Source organism: Otolemur garnettii, unplaced genomic scaffold, assembly GCF_000181295.1.
Source record: "Otolemur garnettii isolate 467f Iridium unplaced genomic scaffold, OtoGar3 scaffold00107, whole genome shotgun sequence".
NCBI classification, from domain to species: domain Eukaryota; kingdom Metazoa; phylum Chordata; class Mammalia; order Primates; family Galagidae; genus Otolemur; species Otolemur garnettii.
Genome location: NW_003852502.1, coordinates 5,408,964 through 5,427,928, shown reverse-complemented (window position 1 = coordinate 5,427,928; position 18,965 = coordinate 5,408,964). Strand labels below are relative to the sequence as shown.

Here is an 18,965-nt window from a genome sequence, read left to right as displayed (position 1 = left end):
CCTGAGTAGCAGTAGAAAGCAGAGAGGTGTGTGTCCTTGGAAGGTGAACTGGCTGCATGACACGAGTGCAGAGAGCTTGGCAGCCTTTGTTGAGGTTGGTGTAACAGAGGCTTTTGTTTGTTAGTTCTGGTCCAGTGTTGAGTTATGTTATTAAGCACACCATGCAGTGGGGGCAAGAGTGTGACTTCAGTGAGGCGTCACTCAAACAAATGAAGCAGGCAGCGTCCTGCCCTCACAAATCTGGTTCAGCAGCCAAAACCAGATGTGTAAGCCTTCAGCATCGTACTGGCAGTATGTGGCAAGCAACATAAACAGAGTCGGGAGTAGTTTTGGTGTTGGTGGTGAGAATGGGGAAGTATCGATTATGAGATAATCTTTGAACTTGACCTTAAAGGACAGGTAGATTTTTGACTCCCAGAGGATGTTCCAGGTGGTAGCTGACACATGTATGATACCTGAGTTTGATAAATAGTTCAGTTTTCCTACAAGTCTGACCATATTAAAGTGAGTTGTGGAAAATTATATGAGAAGGTTATGAATGGAGGTTCAGTAAGAGCCTTGATCGGGCTTAACTGTGGGCATAGACAGTAGAGAGAGACCCGCTGATATTTCCTAAGAAGAGAGATTTAATGAGGGCTGTAGCTTGTTCATGTGCTGAGCAGTGCGGATTAGAGAGGAGAGGGGCTGGGGCAATAGGTACATAAGAGGTACCGAGACCTCAGTGGGGTTTGAGGCAGTAGAAGTGGAGAGAACAGAGAACAGCAGAGATTCAGGCCATACTGACGTCTGAGTGTTCACGCTGAGTTTGGTACTAGACTGTACTTTTTCACGTGTCATAAATACTTGGAAACTGGGAGAGAGGAGACATTTCTGGTGCTGATTGAGGTTTGCGATTTGGGTGGCCGATAACACTGTCCAGTCAGGAGTGGTCTTTGTGTCCTGCAGCTCCAGGCTGGGTACAGCTCAGAGGATTGGAGGGTTGGACAATAGACTGGGAGTCGACTCTGTCAGCTTCGGAGGACAGACATCAGAAAAACAAGATACCTGTTCTGAGTCTGCCATTAGTTACCTTCATGTCCTGGTTTAAGACATCATTTCCCTAAGACTGATTTCATAATGTCAGTTGTGAGGGACTGACTGAAGGATCTGATGCTCCATCTCCATTCTAAATTTTATCTTTTGTGTTTTATCAATAAGATTATAAGCATCAAACTGGAGTAGTTTCACCACTGTTATGTCAGAAGTGTATTAAATTAGAGCCGTCGGTGGTAACCAGCCTCCATCAATGTGTAGTAACTGGCACTTACTAATTATATTCTCCTCGTTGGAAATCCATTATTTAAAATATCACAGTAACATGTAATATAACTGAGACACATTTTAAATCATCCTCTGAGATTTACATAGACCGAGGTTTTAAAAAGATGGAATTAAATTTAACCTAATAGGTGAATTTTAGGTTAGATCAAACTGATTTCAGATTAAGATAGTATTGTTCTCTTTTACTTTTTTCTTCAATTATCTAATGATTTACAAATTTTATGTTTTAGGTTCATTAATGTATTTAAATGAAGCCACACTCCTTCATAATATCAAAGTTCGATATAGTAAAGACAGAATTTATGTAAGTAACTTACGTATGGTTTGAATTTTACATGATATGGTTTGATTTTTGTCAAGCGTAAAATTTTCTATCAGAAAATGCTGCCTGATCTGAGTTTGTTGAATAGACTGTGAGTTCCCTGAGGACAAGGGTTTTTCTAGTTTACTGCTCTAACTCCAGGGCTAACAACAAGCCTGGTACAAAATAGGCACTTAATAAATATTACTGAAATCAAATGAATTCCGAGCTCATCTAATATCTTTTAGACTTAAAAATATCCGATTTGAGTCTTTAAAAACCATTGTGATTTTGAGTTTTGATTTTTTTTTTTAGTTTGGTCTATGTCTTTAGGTCTGTTTAATTACTTCACTTTCCACATTGTTCTGTAGAGAATATAAGGTAACCTGTAAGCAATGTATATTGAAGTTAAAAATTTATGTGAGAAAAAGTGTAAATTAGAATAGAAGGCTGTATCTGAGGAAGTATCAACACAGAAATGCTGATCGAGAAGCCTAAAGAGTTATAGTATTTATTAAACCCTACTTACCCTATTTTAAAAATCTAGATATTAAAAAATGAAACACAGGGCTGGGCATCTGTAGTTCAAGCAGCCAGGGCGCCAGTCACATATACCAGAGCTGGTGGGTTCATATCTAGCCTGGGCCTGCCAAACAACGATGACAATTACAATCAAAAAAAAAAAAAAAAAAAGAAAAGAAATAACCAGGTGTGGCGAGTGCCTGTAGTCCCAGCTACTTGGGAGGCCGAGGCAAGAGAATCACTTAATCCCAGGAGTTGGAGGTTGCTGTGAGCTGAGATGCTACAGCACTCTACCCAGGGTGACAGCTTGAGGCTCTGTCTCAAAGAAAGAAAGAAACACAGAAACACAGTGTTTCAGTGTAAATAGTCAGGGTTTACACTAAGTCATCCAGATGATGCTTAACTAGTATGTTTTAATTATAATTTAATTATCCTATTTTAAAAATCTAGATATTAAAAATTGAAACATAGTGTTTTCTATGTAAATAGGGTTTATACTAAATCATTCAGATGATGCTTAACTAGTATGTTTTAATTATAATTACTCATTGAGCATGTATGAGGTTTTATTCTAATAACACCTAGTCGTAGATTCTTTTGTTGGCTAGGGATAAATTACCCCACTTTAGTTCTCTGTTATAAAGCTGGGACTCTTCATTATTTTTGAACGAAGAAAACACATGGTTTCTTTGACACTTACTAGATCAAATGACAGTCTTGATCTTCTATATCACTATCAATTTGCCTAATTGTACTTACTTAATTCTGACTAAATTACATTTAGTCTTTGCCATCTGTCCAAGTAGTGACAGCTGGGAAATAGAACTCATCAAGTCTACTCCAGAGGCAGTTACTTGCCATGTTCTGGTTGTATACAGTAGGAAGACTTTACTTTTTCCCTTGATTTAAAAAAAATAATCAACTCAATAAAAGCTGTATTTAGGTTTAAATGTCCATTCTTGAGTAGAAATAAGCAAAATCCACTCAGCTGACTCACGTTGAGCATCTTACGTGTGCCGAATTCCAAACTTAAAAGCGAGCTTAAGTTGCTCATTAAATATTTAACCCGCCAGTGTTCTAGGCGATGGTTAGCATATGTTCCTTTGCAGAAATCTGGGACCTAATGTTCACCTCAGAGCTAAATCAGCCTTGGCATTCAGTGAGGGGATTGAGCTCAGAGGGTCCCACACTCAATAAATATTAAACTCTTCACTAGTAGGGTGAATGAAGTACGGGAGGAACAGAGATCACTAAAGTTCAGGTGTCAGATAGAAGGAGGGGAGTGGATTTTGAAGTAGAGTCAACAGAAGCAGCCCAAATGGGACGGAGATCTCTGTCTCCCTGTCTGCCTGCGGTGACTTGGTGGTGATGCCTTGCACCTGGGACAGCATGTGGGCGGGAAATATTTTCTTTGAGGCAGAGCTAGGTGGGAAGAAATAATCTTGGCTTTGGATATGCTGAGTTTCACGTGCCTGGGGGTGAGAAGATATGGATATTCCAGGGGTAGAGGACTGTTCCCTATAGAGGCCAGGGAATATTTAGGGCCAATTTGGTTATCCTGGTCATTTAGAGAATTAAACTTTGCTGTGTTTTATTTCTCTCTCCTGTAAACCTTATTTATCTTTAAATGAAAGAAGTAATTGGACAGTTTTATGTTGACTCTTTCCTTCTGCAGACATATGTCGCCAACATTCTGATCGCAGTGAACCCGTATTTTGACATACCTAAAATATATTCCTCAGAAACAATAAAGTCATATCAAGGAAAATCACTTGGGACAATGCCACCTCATGTCTTTGCCATTGGTAAGTGATTCAGTTGTGTTTTAATTCTTCCCTTGTATTGTGTACAGATTTACTTAGTTTTTCTTCTGGGTTAATGAAAAATGGCATGAATTGAATGTATGTTTTGATTGATGTGTGTGCATCCCGGGTACAGTGTCAGCATTGTTAGGAGTAGGCATTTCACACAGGTGGGGAAACATACTTTTATAGCCAACTCATGGGACAGTGATTCATCATAATCTTTGTTAAACGCCTGTGTTCTCTTAGGCATATTTGCCCAGTTGAAAGTAGGACTTAATACAAGCTGAGCCACTGGTGCTTACTGACCCTTCAGCATGGCAAGCCTCACCTTAAAGGTGCCTCTTCCAGGGTTTCCTGACTTGTCCTGCCCATCAGCGCATCCTCTGTGAGCATGTGGCCTGGGCTAGGTCTGAGCTGCAGGAGCAGACTCCCGTGCGTCAGCTTGCATCAGGGCTTTATAGAACTGAGGGACTGTAGTCGGCATATGCTTCATCCTGCTGGAGAGTCTTTGTGGGAAGACAGTAGTTGTGTCCATGCCTTTCTCAGCCTGTCTCTCATCTCGAAGCTCTGAGGCAGAGAGATACAGTTATCAATCAGAAGTAGAAATTGCCCCTGCCCCCACGAGTGCAGCGGTGGCAGATGTAACCAGCGGCTAAATGACGTGTTTTAGTGCTGGTTTGCAGTGCGGTCTGTTTCTCTTTGGGCTTTCCTGCCACGGTCATGTTTTGGCCTAGCAGGGCTTCATGCCCAGATGTGGTTGCCCTGTGTGCCAGGTACTACCAGGCCGAGTGAATATGTCAGCCACCTTCAGGGCCACAGCAAATTTAATTTTGGTTGTAAGAAGTTCTGATGGGCATCAGTATATTTTTTATCAGCTTACAAAATGGTGCCCAATCCTTAGAACCTGAATGTGAGAAAACTTATCCCTGGAGAGAAGCAGGATATTTGAAATGTAAATGAGTCAGCTTTTAGTTTTAGCCTTTTGTTGCTAAAAAAAAAAAAAGAAAACTGTTTGGAATGATTCTATAAAAGTGGGTAGAACAGGTTGCTGATAATTGGACAGAGGGGTAAGGGATGTCTGTACCCTTGCATGTGACTTGCACTCTCTTCTCAGAGTGAAAGCCTTCTTCATGGGCATGGGTGGCCTTCTTCATCACGTGGTCCAAGATGAGAAATAGTCCTTTAGAAGCCAAATTGGTCAGGCACTAATTTTGAATTAAGATTGTTTTGAGATTGCTTTACCAGCATAAAATTATTTAAAACTTATTCTTTGTAGTCTTAAAATTTGGGATATTTTATAGCTTAAATTGTTGAGAGTGTAATGAAGTCAGTTAAAAATTATATGTATAAGGGCCAAACACGGTGGTTCACACCTGTAATCCCAGCACTCTGGGATGCTGAGGTGGGTGGATTGACTGAGCTCAGGAGTTGAGACCAGCCTGAACAAGAGCCAAGACCCTGTCGCTTAAAAAATAGGCAGGCACTGTCCCAACTACCTGGAAGGCTGAGGCAAGAGGATCTCTTGAGCCCATAGTTTGAGGTTGCTGTGAGCTACGATGCCGCAGAACTCTACCAAGGGCGACTAAGTGAGACTCTGTCTCTAAAACAAAATAAAAAATAACTTACATGTATAACCAATGGCAAATCTAGGAAATCTAAAGTAGTTAATTTTGCCCATCTTTGAAATGCTGATAGATTCTGCAAGATGTTTAAATTTAATAGCATCACAGGAAAAACAACCCCGTGAATTTATTTTGCAATTATGTTTTTTTTCCTCCAGCAGAATTTTTGCTTGCCAGATTTCTTAATTGGAAACTCGTGATTTCTTGCTTTTCACTGGGGACTTCATTAGTTACGCATAGTGAGCATTTTTTATCCCTCTGTAGATCTGCTTTGGTATTAGGGAGAGCCGAGCGGCAGCTCGTAATTGTGGAGACTCCACCACAGATTTAATTTGTTGTTGTTTGCTTGGATTTCATGTTACCTACGGGTAGGGACATAGAACATTGAAAGTAAATACTTCTAGAGGTGTTTTAAACACTTCCGAGTGATTTCATTTTAAAATTTCGTTAACAGTAAACACACATTTATATTTTTAAGAGCAAGGGCTTCTAAAGTGAACTATCGTTTAGTAACTGTTGTATTTAATGTATTCATCCCTGATGTGGTATTTTGACCGCAGCTGATAAGGCTTTTCGAGACATGAAGGTGCTCAAGATGAGTCAGTCTATCATTGTATCCGGAGAGTCCGGAGCTGGCAAAACAGAAAATACAAAATTTGTTCTAAGGTGAGTATTCAGCTGACATGACCTATTTTGAACAGATTGAATATTTTTGTTTTGGTTAAAAAATGCACGATGGAAGGTTTGTCATCTCAGGCATTTCTAGTGTACAGCTTGCAGTGTTCAGTGTGCTCACATTGCTGTGTGGACAACTCCAGGGCTTACCACTGTGCAGAGCTGGAACCTGCCTCGGGCGGCGGCTGATCTCTCCGCTCCCCCCACCGGCAACCACCGTTCTGTGGATTTCCCTATTTTGGATTTCCCTGTGGATTTCCCTGTGGATTTCCCTGTGGATTTCCCTGTGGATTTCCCTATTGGATTTCCCTGTGGATTTCTGTCCGTTGCTGTGGATTTCCCTATTTTGGACGCTTCATGTAGGCAGAATCACCCCGTATTTGTCTTTCCCTGACTGGCTTTATTTAAGTTTTATCCATGTTGTAGTGTGTGCCGGACTTTCCTTCCTTTTTAAGGCTACTGTTCCATTGCAGGTACATGCCACACTCTGTTATTCCGGGCATTTGTTGATGGACTCTTGGGTTGTTTTGCCTCTTGGCTTTTGTGTCAATAAATAGTGCTGCTCTGAGCATAGGTGTGCAGTATTTCTTTGCGGATTTGAACAGGTTGACTTTTAATGCACACCTTAGCACACTTGAGGACATAGTTTGGAATGCTGTGGGCTCTATGCCTTTTAAGATACAGACCCCGGGCATGGAAGCTGATCCACAGATTTTTGTGAGCCAGCTCTGCCATGTTAGTCACACGGGGATCCTGGAGGACACCAGTACTGGTTGGCCAGAGGAAAATCGAGGCATGTTCCTTCAAAATCCAACATCTGCATTCTATTCTCAGTGTTTCTGCTGTTGGTTTGGTTGTGAAGCCATTTTTTACCTGAAACTTAGGATAGTTTTTCTGCCTTATTTCTACACTCCACATGGTGAAGTGTTCCCTTCACTGCCATCAATTAAACTCTACGTTTTGTTTAGAATCATAGAGTTTTACAGGTGGAAGGAACCATAGCACTTGCTATAGCTCTGTGCTTATAATTTACGCACCAGGGAGGTGAAGTCCACCCACTGAGCTCCTGCGAGGACCGGCACATTCGCCAGGGACATTCCTACTGTATCAGAGTTCTTAGTTGGTTGCTGTGTGGTCAAACCATTTTTGCAGTTTTGCTGTTTATTACGTAAATGTGTGTGCCTTTTGGAATTATTTATTTAAAACCAGTTGAACGTCTTTGGGCAGGTTGAGGCCAAAAGCTCAAGGCCAGTCTGAGAAACGAAGCAAGACCCCGAACCCACCAAAAAAAATTAAAAAATGAGCTGGGCTTTGTGCTGGTCACCTACAATCCCAGCTGCTCAGGGCCTGAGGCAGGAAGATTGCTTGAGAGCAGGAGTTCAAGGCTGCAGTGAGCCATGGTCATGCCGCTGCACTCCAGCCGAGAGTTTGTTAATGGCTGTCATACACAGGGTGGACAAACAGTTCGTGTGCAGTTTGCCATGTTAAACTATTTTAAATTGCACATGAACTTCATATCCACCCCGTGTGGTATTCTGGTTAAATGAATACTTTCCAGTACTCTGGGACTTCTGAGTGGCTCAGTTTCTTATTCTTTCTCTCCTTTGTGTATTAATAATAGTCCTGTTGTGAGTCTTTGGTTAATATATGAAAACAAACAAAAAGCTAAACTGTAAACTTAACAATGTAGATTTATTTTGTAAGTCAAAGATTATTTTTTGCTTTGGAATGTGCCAGGGAAATAGTTATTCTATTGTGTTTTATCTTTCAGCGTAACAGCGTGAAGTATGATAACTTCCCAGCTGTTTATTGGCAAATTGCTGTATTTTCTGTAGCCATAAAGATTGAATTAATAGTTTATGACAAAAGGCCTTGGAATCTCATGTAGTTCATGAGTACACCCATTAGTCCCATACTTCTATAGATATGTAATATATTTAAAGCCAAATAGTTGGTGAAAATCAGAATATTTCCAAAAATAGTTTTAAAAAATGATACTGACTTAAATATTAGAGACAATCCAATAGAATTTTAAATAAATTTTAAAAGCTATCACAAAATGGTTTGTATTCAAACATAAATTGGTAATTTTTCAACAAATTGTTCTAATGGTGATCTAGGTTTTAGTTTTCTGTGTGTTAAGTAATATTAAAATTACATCGTATGTGATATTATTGTCATCCACATTTTTTTTTATCTTATATTTTAAATAGATACCTGACTGAATCCTATGGAACAGGTCAAGATATTGATGATAGAATTGTTGAAGGTATTGTTAACTTTTATTTTTGATTATTATGCATCTTCTTAAATTAACTTTCAAGAATCCGTTCAGTGGTCTGGAATGTTCTTTTCTCAAACATGCAGAAGACCCTCCTGTCTCCAGAAATCTTGGCTCAGATACTGTCTTCTCATGTATTTAATGTTGTGGTCCCTCTCCCACCCCACCCCGTGGGAGCGCTGAGAAGGCAGGGATTGTGCCTGACAAGTGGCGTAAATTCCGTTGGATGAATGAAAGAAGTACAGGCAGCTTGCCGACCTCCGTTTGTTTTGTGGACTCTGTGTTTTGTAAAGAAGGGAAGGGGAAGAGGGGTTGTTTGACGTTAACAAACCAACTTTTTGGAGAAATCATTTTAGTGAAAGAGTTTGCTTGGCAGACAAGAGTGTGTAAATGGATTTCGTTAAGCTTTCCCTTCTTGGCTATGCTCCTAGAAAGTCTCCTGTGCCTCTGTTTGGAGAGTGCTGGTCTGGGCTCCCATGACGTGGAAGCCGCACCCTTCCTTCTGCCTTATCAACTCCCCTTCACTCACACTCTTCTTCTTAGTCCAGTCTCTGTGTGGAGGCGGGATTGAACACTTTCGCTTTAAATCTTCTAGTCACTCATATTGTTCTTAAAGTCATGCCCCAGTGTGTGAGTTCACCTGAAGTGCTCGGTGTGGCCCATTCCTGCTCTGGACACTCTTTCTCCTCCCTTCCTCCCTTCCTCACTCGGTACTCAGTCAGTGTTGTAGTAATGGTGTGATACTCACATACACGTGATATAATAGGAATTATCTGATTTGCTTAAATGCTGTTCTGTAATTTTAATATTGAAGAATGAAGTAGGTATTATTTTATCCCCACTTTAAAGAAGAAAAACAGAGATGGTAATAAGAGTTTCAGTAACTTGCTGAAGATGGTATAGCTCGTATTTGTGGAACAGGGCTATATACCTAGGCATCTTGGCCCCGTGCCATACTGAACGCATATTTTAAATTTTAGACATTTTAAAACCATTTATTTGAACAAAAATGTATTAGGGGGGCAGTGCCTGTTGCTCAGTGGGTTGGGCACCAGCCCCATACATCGAGGTCGGGGGTTCAAACCCAGCCCCAGCCAAACTGCAAGAAAAATAGCCGGGTGTTGTGATGGGCGCCTGTACTCCCAGCTACTCAGGAAGCTGAGGCAAAAGAACTACCTAAGCCCAAGAGCTGGAGGTTGCTGTGAGCTGTGACGTCATGACACTCTACCAAGGGCGATAAAGTAAAACTCTGTCTCAAAAAAAAAAATATATATTAGAGGATTTTTGTGTTCATGTATTTTACAAGATCACACATTACACTTGTGTGCTTTCCACAGCTGTAAAATTAGTATGTAGATGAATCTACATCCAGATCTAATATTTTGCTTACATGTCAATAAAAATTTTCATGTTTTTTAATATAAAGAATTTTCTAGTTTTATTTACAGTCCTCACTGTGATTTTGCGACACACTCAGTTGTGAGGATTTCATAGTTAATGCTTTATTCATAGTTCAAGCATCTCATATTAGTGAAGGAATCATTCTTAAAAGTTGAATAAATTCAGAAAAAAAGAACAAATTATGGGTTAACTCCAGAAGAGACTCATTAGTATTCTGACTTGCCTACTTGAGGTGCAGACTGGCTTGTGAGCTGGAGGTCAGCCCAGTTTCTTCCATGGTAACCTGCTGGGCTGCGCGTAATATGTTACTGTTGAGGAAGTCGGGAAGTACGATTCTGCAGCCCCTAACGGAGAATAAATAGCAGAAGTAATCAAAAGGCGGTAGGGCCTTTTGATACTGTCTTAAGAGTTTTCTCCAGAATTCCCTGAAATGTGGTTTCTCCCCTACCTTTCTTCTTTCAAAAGGAAAATGTCTTTTCCTAAACAGATTTAAGTTGAAGAGTTGTATGAAAGTCAAACACTACAGAAGTGAACTAGAATGTGAAACATCTTCCCAACTCCTATCATCCCAGTCATACTAAACTGAGATCCCTCATTCCTCGTCTGTCTTACACGTTCCCCCATGCCTGCTCTTCTCTGCCTAACTCCCCTCCAATGCCATCCTTAAATCCCATCTTCCCACCACACATGCAGTTGTAAAGTTAAATGAGTGAAATATAAGCTAACTTACAAATGTGAACGTGCAAAACTGAGCAAGTTCCAAATTAGATCTTAGAAGGGTCCATCTCTCCCTGACCTTTCTTATAATACAGTAGTCTGCATTATCTAAGGCTTTGCTTTCCTTGCTTCAGTTACCTGCAGTCAAAAGTGGTGTGAAAATATTAAATGGAAAATTCCAGAAATAACTATTCATAAGTTTTCATTTTTTTTCTTTTTAGAGACAAGGTCTTCTTGCTCTGTCTCTAAAGCTAGAATGTAGTGATATCATCATAGCTCACTGCAACCTCAAATTCCTGGGCTCTGGTGATCCACCTGCCTCAGCCTCCTTGGTAGCTGAGACTGCAGGTACTCACTACCACCTGGCAAATTTTTCTTTCTTTTTTTTTTTTTTTAATTGAGACAGAGTTTCACTGTGTCACTCTCAGTAGAGTGCTGTGTCATCATAGCTCACAGCAACCTCAAACTCTTGGGCTCAAGCGATCCTCTTGTCTCAGCCTCCCTAGTATTTGGGACTAAAGGCACCAGTCACAACCCCTGTTTCTTTTCTTTTTTTTTTTTTTTTTATGTTGTTGTTTGGTTGTTTAGCAGGCCTAGGCCAGGTTCGTACCCACTGGCCTGCAGCATATGGCTGGTGCCCTAACCCCTGAGCTATGGGTGCCCACTAATTTTTCTATTTTTTTGTAAAGAGGAGAAGTTAGGGGAACAGTAAAGGGTGTCTCATTCTTTGCTCAGGCTGATCTTGAACTCCTGGCCTAAAGCAATCCTCTTGCCTCAGCCTAGTAAAGTGCTAGGGTTACCAGGGTGGAGGTGAGCCACCTCACCCAGCCACAGTTCTTAAATGTTTAATCGCACTGTCCCAGTGTGTTCTGCCTAGGATGTTCTCCCTTTGCCAGTGTGTCCGCTCTGTCTATGCTCCCCACCCTTGTCCCATGAGTCATTTAGTAACCAACCCTCTAGGTGATCGGATCAAAAAAACACAGTGCAGAGAAGATTCAGTACTAGCCTTAGTCTCAGGCATCTACTGGGGGTCTTGGAACATTTCTCTTTGAATGATGGGGCACTATAGTAATAAAAAATTAAGATAGTGTGATTTCATTAGAAATATTAATTTAGGACCAGGCACAGTGGCTCACCCCTGTAATCTTAGCACTCTGGGAGGCCTGCTTGAGCTTAGAAGTTCAAGACCAGCCTGAACAAGTATGAGACCCTGTTGCTACTAAAAATAGCCAGGTGTGGTGGTGGGCACCTGCAGTCTCAGCTATTTCAGAGACTGAGGCAAGGGGATTGCTTGGGCCTGAGAGTTTGAGATTGCTGTGAGCTATGACACCAGGGCCCTCTTCCCAGGGCAACAGGATAAGATTCTGTCTCCAAAAAAAAAAAAAAAAAAGATACTGTCTTTGATGGAAATTTGGTTGTTGATTTTGGAATGAGTATACATGTAATATTAATATGATTTTCTGATGGAGAAGTTCTTAAACTCTTTTGGCGTATTTCATTTATAATAAATTCATCAGCACAGACTAATGGGCCATTGGTAAGGTAGTATGTTCTTTCTGCCTGTTACGAGTCCCCCCTCTTGTCAATAGCTAGTCAGTAGCTTTCTGAGTTAGTTGACCTTGTTGGCCTCAGTTTTCCTGCCCATCTGAAAAGGGGAGACTATATGATAACATTTCTTTTAGTTTTAATCATTTCTTACTCATTTTGGCAAGTGAAATGTCTGGGAATGATCTTTAAAAGAGTTTGGAGACTAGGTTGACTTTCTCCTGTATATAGAATAAGAAAATGGATTCAAAAGGCTTCGTAAATATTCTGACAGACTTTGTGAAGCAATTTGAGGTTGTTGGTGGAGAGTATGTAAGATTGACACTCATCTGGTCTATTTACAGTTGAGACTCTGGTGAGTACAGGAATAGATTCTGTAGAATGATAGTTCCCAGAACTTGGGAAAGATGTGTGTGTGTGTTGGGGGCGCTGGTGGTAGGAGGGTTAAAGAAAGGTTAGTTAATCAGTACACGTGTACATAGTTAGAGTAAGTTCTGGTATTTGATAGCAGAGTAGGGTTGCTGTGCTTATCAACACTGTATGTTTTAAAACAGCTAGAATGAGGACTTGAAATGTTTTCAACACAGAAGTAATAAATGCTCTGACTTGGTCATTACCTGTTCTGTGTGTGTAACAAAACATGTGTATCCCATAAATGTGTGCAATTGTTATGTATCAATAATTTTTTTTTTAAAATGGAAAAGGAATAGACTCTGGTAATCCTTAGCCAGTCATGGTAAATGTGTGTGTGTGTGTGTGTGTGTGTGTGAGAGAGAGAGAGTATAAAATAAAAGCCTTTCTTAGGTATTTCTACAGAACTTTTCATTTGGCGGTGCCCATAGCTCAGTGAGTAGAGCGTTGGCCACATACACGCAGGCTGGTGGGTTCAAACCTGGCTAGGCCAGCTAAACAACAATGATAACTGAAACAACAAAAAAATAGCCAGACATTGTGGCGGGCACCTGTAGTCCCAACTACTTGGGAGGATGAGGCAAGAGAATCACTTAAGTCTAAGAGTTGGAGGTTGCTGTGAGCTTTGATGCCACAGCACTCTACCAAGGGTGACATAGTGAGACTCTGTCTCAAAAAAACCCCACTTTTAATTTGTTAAATTTCACTGAATGTGCATGTAAAAATGTTAAATCTGGAGATTATGTTAATATACAAAATGTTTTAGGAAAGTAATAACATTGTTGCCTTTATTTTGTGATAAGATGTTTATAGCTTTATCTGTTATACTCAGTACTCTTAAAGGGCTTATGTATTTGTTAAAAGCTTAAACTCTTAGAGAGTAATTTTTAAAGTTGAGTTATATATTTTGTGACCTAGTGACTTCTTAAAATTTAGTCTTTCTCATAACATTTGTATGTTTTTAATGTATTTTGAGTAATTTCTTATTTTCTGTACTTGAGTAGTGCCTGAACATAGTGGGTAATAAACTTTTCTAGAATTTGACATTACATGTGAACTCTTTCATGTTATTTTTTATAACATTTTTAGCCATTTATATGTGTTTATTAACAAATGGGGATATACCATAAATACTATTTTATAATTTTCCTTCATGCTCATTTTTTGATGGAATATTTTTATTTCTCAATAGCTAACCCGCTGTTAGAAGCCTTTGGAAATGCAAAAACTGTTCGTAACAATAATAGCAGTCGATTTGGAAAATTTGTAGAAATACATTTCAATGAAAAGGTACGTGAGAGTGAGTTTTGGGATGACAGGTTTGGAAAGTATTTGCGAAAAATACAAGGGTCTTGATGGAACTGGTGCTATACTTGAACTTAAGGTAAATGCCTTTATGTTTCTCTGTTACGTAGATGGTTAGGAGAATATATACATGTTTACTGTGACAGCCAAAAGCTCCCCTACAATTTATTACACAAACAGTGGATTTGACTTCAGCATTGAGCATTAATTAACATGTGGTCTTCTTGTAAGACGTTCTAGCACTGATGTTGAGGCACCGCGCAAGGTCAAATCAGAGACTCAGACCTTCACAGGATCTAGGTAGAGACTCATGAGGATGTTTCAGATGAGGCTGACTTATAAGTACTCTAAGCTTATATATAATTATCTGCTTTCCTCCCTTTGTTTGAAGAGTGTTACAACCTCTTTGATTGTTTCTTAGAAAAGGTAAATAATTTAATATTGGTAAGTTATACTTTAAGACTTTAAATGTAAATGTAGTTTCTCTTCATTTTGTTTTCTAGAGTTCAGTTGTTGGAGGATTTGTCTCGCATTATCTTCTGGAGAAATCTAGGATCTGTGTTCAAGGCAAAGAGGAAAGGAATTATCATATCTTTTATAGGTTATGTGCTGGGGCTTCTGAAGATATTAGGGGAAAACTTCATTTGAGCTCCCCAGATAATTTTCGGGTAGGTTGGAACAAAAGAAATTGTATATAATTTTTGTAAATTGAATTGGCTTTAATTGTAGAATTTTAGTGAATGTGTGTATAACTTACATTGTATCCAGTGTAACATGTTAGCATGGCTGCCACACGGAAGAAACCTGTGTTAAGGTTTGCTGTTGAGTTTATAATATAGTACTGTGCGAGGAGTGCATAAGGGGATAGTAGAAGGGTACTTGTTAAGCCTCATATTAATTTAAGATCACTTAGAAATTTATAATAATTCTGTAATACTAGCTTTTTTTTTTTTTTTTTTGCAGTTTTTGGCCGGGTTTAAACCCACCACCTCCAGCATATGGGGCCGGCGCCCTACTCCTTGAGCCACAGGCGCCGCCCTATACTAGCTTTTAATGTACCTTTGATTTATCTGTAAAAAAGTTTGACCACTGAAAAAATATTAGTAAAATGCACATGATTATGTTTATTTATTTAGCAAAAAATATTTATTGCTTGCTGATTGGGTATGAGGCATTGTGCCAGGATTAAAAATGTAATGAAGACACAGTCCCTGCTCCTGAGCCACTTGGAATGTTGTGGGACACACACGTGTACACACACACACACACACACACACACACAGTAGGACTGACATGCTGCATGATAAGAAGGAGGAGACGTGCATAGAACCTTGTGAGCTCAGGGTTTTAGAGAGGTTTAGTGGAGGAACTGATTGCTTGATCAGAGTCCTGAAGGGCTTTCAAGTGTTAACTCGGCACAGAAAGATGCAAAGGGCTTTCCTGGTATATGCAGTAAGATGGAGAAGAAGGGCGAGGAACACCTTAAAGGGCGAGTCAGGAGGTGGCGGGAGATGAGGCTGGGGTTGAGTTTGGTACCTTCTCTGAGGAGCTGTTGAAAAGCAGAGGGAGTCAGGTACAGGTACCAGATCAGTGCTTTGCTTTGGCTTTAATATGGAGAATAGCTTGTGGGAGGGGTAGGAGAGGGGATGGATAGAAGTCAGAACCAAGGGTTGACTATTTGGGAACCTGTAGCTATAGTTGAAGTGTGGGTAAAATGCCTGTCTGTGATTAGCGATGGCCAAGTGTCAGAGAAAGGGATGTGTGGAATATTAGGAGATAATAGGACTCAGAGACTAAATATTGTAGGGAGAAAGAAGAGTCTAGAATAATTTTCAAAAATTTGACTTGGATAGCTGGGTGGATGTAATTACCATTGCTGGGACAAGGTTTGTGGCATATAGGATGAGTTCAGTTTTGAGCCTGTGGATTATCTAAGGGAGATGTTCAAAAGACAGTTGAGTGGACCAATTTGAAGGTAACTGCCTTGGAGTGTGCTGGGATATGGATTTGGGAGGTGCCCGCACTCTGGCAAGAGTTAAAACATTGGAAGTGAAGAGATGAGATTATGCAGGGAGTTGGCGTAATACAGGCAAGTAGGTGCCAGATCCAAACTGGAGTTGATGGGGACAAGCAGATGAAGAGGTGCCTGAGAAAGGAAGCAGAGTTGGAATTGAGAGGGCAGCACAGAGAGAACTGAGAATCCCAAGCCAAGGCCACAAAACTCCAACAAGTAGTGGCTGTGGGTGATTATGTAATTTACAAGTTCCTAGCAGAAAATAGTGTCCCTGTGCTGTATGGGAGTGTGGTTCATGCGATACTCACCAGGTGATTCCGACCTCCTCCGTGGGCAGAAATCTTCCATTTGAGAATCACGACGCATGTATTTCTCAGTGCTCGCTCTGTCTGCCTGCACCTCTCTGTCTGTCTCTGACTCTCTGTCTCTCTGTATGCACATTGGATTTTGCAGACAGCTTTTCTTTTTCTTCAAGCAATTTCTTTTACCATGTATTTGGAGATTTTAAAATGTCATAATCCGAAAATACTTTGTAAGTGCTCTATTTATGTACTTCTAAAACGTCCAGCCTTCTTTAGAACTCTCCAAATTAATTGGAATTTGAAGTGAGTTGCCCATACTGTCTTCATGATGGTAGAAGAGGCATTTCTCTATAATGGTTTTTAGAAAAGGATACAAATTACTAAGAGTCACATGAAATATAACAATAATGATGTGACTTTGTCGACAGTTAGTTGATGGTCAGGGGATGTGACTATTCTGGTCTTAATCTAGCATTTCTTTCCACTTGGAGTCTCGGAGACATACCCTTTCCTGGCACAATGGCAGCGTCCTGAGAGGGCAGCTCCTGATATTTATCTGGTCAGCGGTTTCCTGCCTTTCCTCTGCACCAGAAGGCGTGATTTCCTTTCTAACTGGAGGGTCTTTCTGGTGGTTCTGAGGGACAGAAGGGAAACAGCCTTATATGCATCTGCCCCCTGATTGCATATTCCTCTCAGATGTGCGCGTGTATGTACACACACACACACAGACACACATACACAGACACACACACACACGCACACACACACGCTCCTCTGCCCTTTCCCCAAGTAAGTCTTCCTCAAAGTGATCTGAAAGATTATTGGTTAATTTCATCAGGTTTTCCAGTAGTTCAGTTGTGATTGATAGATCAGGTTGTAAAAACAAAGGAGAACCCCCCTCATATTAACCTGAAATTAAAAAAAAAACCAAACAGAACTGTGAGGAAATAAATTCTGTTGTCTAAACCAAAAAAACAATAAAAAAAGGAGAACTCTATAGTAGGTTGAAAACTCCAAAATTGTTCGATTCTTTGGGACACTACTTTATACAAATTAGTATGTAATAATTATACAGGTATACCTGGTATACCTGTTGGAAACATTTTTATTAACTCACACATGCATTTTTTTTTTTTTTGGCAGTTTTTGTCTTGGGCTGGGCTTGAATCTACCACCTCCGGCATATGGGGTTGGCACCCTCCTCCTTTGAGTTACAGGCACTGCCCCCTAACACATGCATTTTAGAAATAAGTTTAAAATGGTAGCACTATTTAAACTTTCCACAAATTTTTTTGCCCATGGTTTATGAAAATATTTGCCATAGTCTTGCACGGATCACTCAATGTAAAGAAAATATGTGTAGAAAGAGAATGGACAGCGGGGAATAGTGAGAGTGTTCTAGATATATAAAAGTTGGAAGAATCCAGTATCTTTTCTAGCTTTTAATATTAAATCCAGCTGGCTGGGTCCCCATAGCTCAGTGGTTACGGTGCCGGCTACATATACCAGGGTTCAAACCTGGCCTGGGCCTGCTAAACAACAATGATGGCTGCAAGAAAAAAATAGCTGGGTGTTGTGGCAGGCGCCTGTAGTTCCAGGTACTTGGGAGGGTTAGGCAAGAGAATCACTTAAGCCCAAGAGTTGAGGTTGCTGTGAGCTGTGATGCCACGGTACTCTGGTGAAGGCAACATAGTGAGATTGTCTCAAAAAAGCAAAAAAATATTAAGTCCAGCTGTCCAAAAACTAAATATTTGACAAAACAGTCGCAGTGGGGAGATTAAAACACTTGGTAGTAAAGAAAATGTTTGTTGTGGCTCTGTATGGAAGTGCTTCTTAGTCTACTAAGAAAAGGGCTCGTTTCTGAGACAGTCAACTGAAAATGCCTACCAGCATTATCCCTTGTCCTTTTTCTTTTATTTTTCCTCAAATATTGTAGGGTAGAAGAAAAAACTCTGCGTTTCATTGTCTAGTTTTATTGTATTTTAGTATTTCCTTGTAATGGAGGAGGGATGATGGATGCATTGATTATCTAAAATGTTAATTTATCCCTTAATCGTTCAATTTACTATCCATTTTTCCTCAGTGTATATATCTGTGATCTGCTATATTTAACTTCGGAATTCCTGCCACAGTACAATGGAGTCATGGTGACCGGATTTAAAAGAAGCTGGATGTTTAAAAATTTTCCATCCTGTTCGCCATGTACTTCCTGACTTCTCCTTAAATGTGGGGAGTAGATTCTTCTTGAGACCAATATATTAATTTCTTCTGAAGGACTTCCCTCCTTCTGTGTTTTGAAAACACTGAGTTTTTAGAAGTTTCTGGGATGCAAAGTGACTGTGACAGGCAAAGCTGAACTGACGGGATTCATAAAGGAGGGATTGTGGTTTCTGTGTAATCATCGTTAACTGTCAGTAAAGGTGAAAGGCGTGTTCTGAAAAAGTGACTCTAAAATCAGAAATCAAGAAAATCAAGTATAAAGTTTCTTAATTATTCAGAATTTAAAATACATGTTACTTGATATATTAAACCACAGTGTCGGTCCTTATTTGAGACACGACATATTAACTAGGAAGTGAGTTTTCATTATCTCTAGCACTTATTTTATAGATTATCTTTTAAAAAATATACATGATACTGAAAAGATGTAAAATTGTTGCCCTTTATTTATTTATTTATTTTTTAAGAGAAAGAGTGTTCACTTTGTTGCCCTTGGTAGAGTGCCGTGGCATCACAGCTCACAG

At 40.0% G+C, this 18,965-nt stretch overlaps 1 protein-coding gene across 5 annotated transcripts in view; it reads left to right on the top strand.

Annotated features, from left to right (window-relative positions):
* Positions 1–18,965, top strand: part of MYO6 (myosin VI) — a 151,377-nt gene that overhangs the window by 68,151 nt on the left and 64,261 nt on the right. For all 5 annotated transcript variants that reach the window (XM_023517268.1, XM_023517267.1, XM_023517266.1 and 2 more), the window contains 6 exons: positions 1,551–1,624; positions 3,819–3,948; positions 6,131–6,236; positions 8,459–8,514; positions 13,793–13,890; positions 14,409–14,573. In XM_023517268.1, the coding sequence (XP_023373036.1) occupies positions 1,551–1,624; positions 3,819–3,948; positions 6,131–6,236; positions 8,459–8,514; positions 13,793–13,890; positions 14,409–14,573 (629 nt within the window). The remainder of the gene's footprint in view (positions 1–1,550; positions 1,625–3,818; positions 3,949–6,130; positions 6,237–8,458; positions 8,515–13,792; positions 13,891–14,408; positions 14,574–18,965) is intronic.